This window comes from Pteropus alecto, unplaced genomic scaffold, assembly GCF_000325575.1.
Source record: "Pteropus alecto unplaced genomic scaffold, ASM32557v1 scaffold56, whole genome shotgun sequence".
Classification (NCBI taxonomy): domain Eukaryota; kingdom Metazoa; phylum Chordata; class Mammalia; order Chiroptera; family Pteropodidae; genus Pteropus; species Pteropus alecto.
In genome coordinates, this window is record NW_006438871.1 from 1,064,316 (window position 1) to 1,065,364 (window position 1,049).

A 1,049-nucleotide genomic window follows, 5' to 3' on the forward strand; every position below is an offset into this window, starting at 1 on the left:
TCTTTGCAAAGACGTGGATGAGAGGCTGAAGGGGAGAAAACCACTTTAACTGCAAGAAATGTTTTTTTTTCTTAACACCTTCATTAAGTAACCCCCAGGAACCCAGACTGGCACTGCAGGCCACCATCAAACCACCACCCAAGCAGTTCGCCGTGACAGTGACTGAGTTTACTGTGGCTTAGAACACTCCAGTCATAAGCAGACTGCTAAGGAGGCACCACGAGGTTTGTCCTCTGCTTCCCAAGACCTGTTTCTCGCGGCTCTCTGGTCTGGGAGGACCCACGAAAACCACGTCTGCAGAGGGGAACCCTAACCTCACGGAGGGCCTTTGCACAATGGAGCAAGGGCAGCCACTCGCAACCGCCACGCACCACGACTGGGTCAAACTGAGGGGTGGCCCACGTCAGAAAATCAACACCTCCACTTGCCCGCTGGGTAGAATACTGATGGGCTGCGGAAGGCACTCCCCACGGGCAGGCGGGTGCCCTCAGACTCAGGAAGGTCCCAGAAAATGCGAGGGGGAGGGAGGGGAGCCTTGCCTCCCAGGCACTCCGGGTCCCTGACAAGTTACAGCCACACGCAGCCTTCCCTCCACCACGGGACCCGTTCCCAACCGCTTCACCTCGTCCTGCCCCAGAAGGACTTTCGTAGTGAGCACAGGCTTGCTGATGTCACCGGCCGCATTGCTGGGCTCCAGGGAGACCAGGGTGCCCATCTTCCCGAACTGCGTCACCACCACCAGGATGTGACTGCTGAAGGCTGTGCAGACCACCTGGGTGGGGACGCCGCACACCACTTCGCTCTTCTGCTTGGACGTCAACAGCGGCTTGCCTTCCATGGCTGGCTGACTTCAACCGCACCTGTAGTTTGCGGCCGGAAGGAGGGAAGGACGCAAGTCAGCCAAGGCCAGACACCCTCGCGGCTCCCAAACACGCCCGTTCGGAAGCGCGTCTGCCCGCGCGCGCTTCGCGAGAACTTTCTGGGTTCTCCTCGGGCCGGGCAGAAGGGCGGCACGTCGCACAGAGGCGAGGGGTCCCTGCCTCCCGACG

General features: G+C 60.3%; 1 protein-coding gene across 1 annotated transcript in view; it reads right to left on the minus strand.

Annotated features, from left to right (window-relative positions):
* The window catches only part of PSMG3 (proteasome assembly chaperone 3), a 1,482-nt gene extending 439 nt beyond the window's left edge, over positions 1-1,043 (minus strand). The window contains exons 1-2 of the mRNA XM_006915881.2: positions 623-1,043; positions 1-25 (exon numbers count right to left, since the gene is read on the minus strand). The exon at positions 1-25 is cut by the window's left edge and continues 439 nt beyond it. Coding sequence (XP_006915943.1) covers positions 1-25; positions 623-838 — 241 coding nt within the window. The 5' untranslated portion in view covers positions 839-1,043. The remainder of the gene's footprint in view (positions 26-622) is intronic.
* Positions 1,044-1,049: the final 6 nt, after the last annotated feature.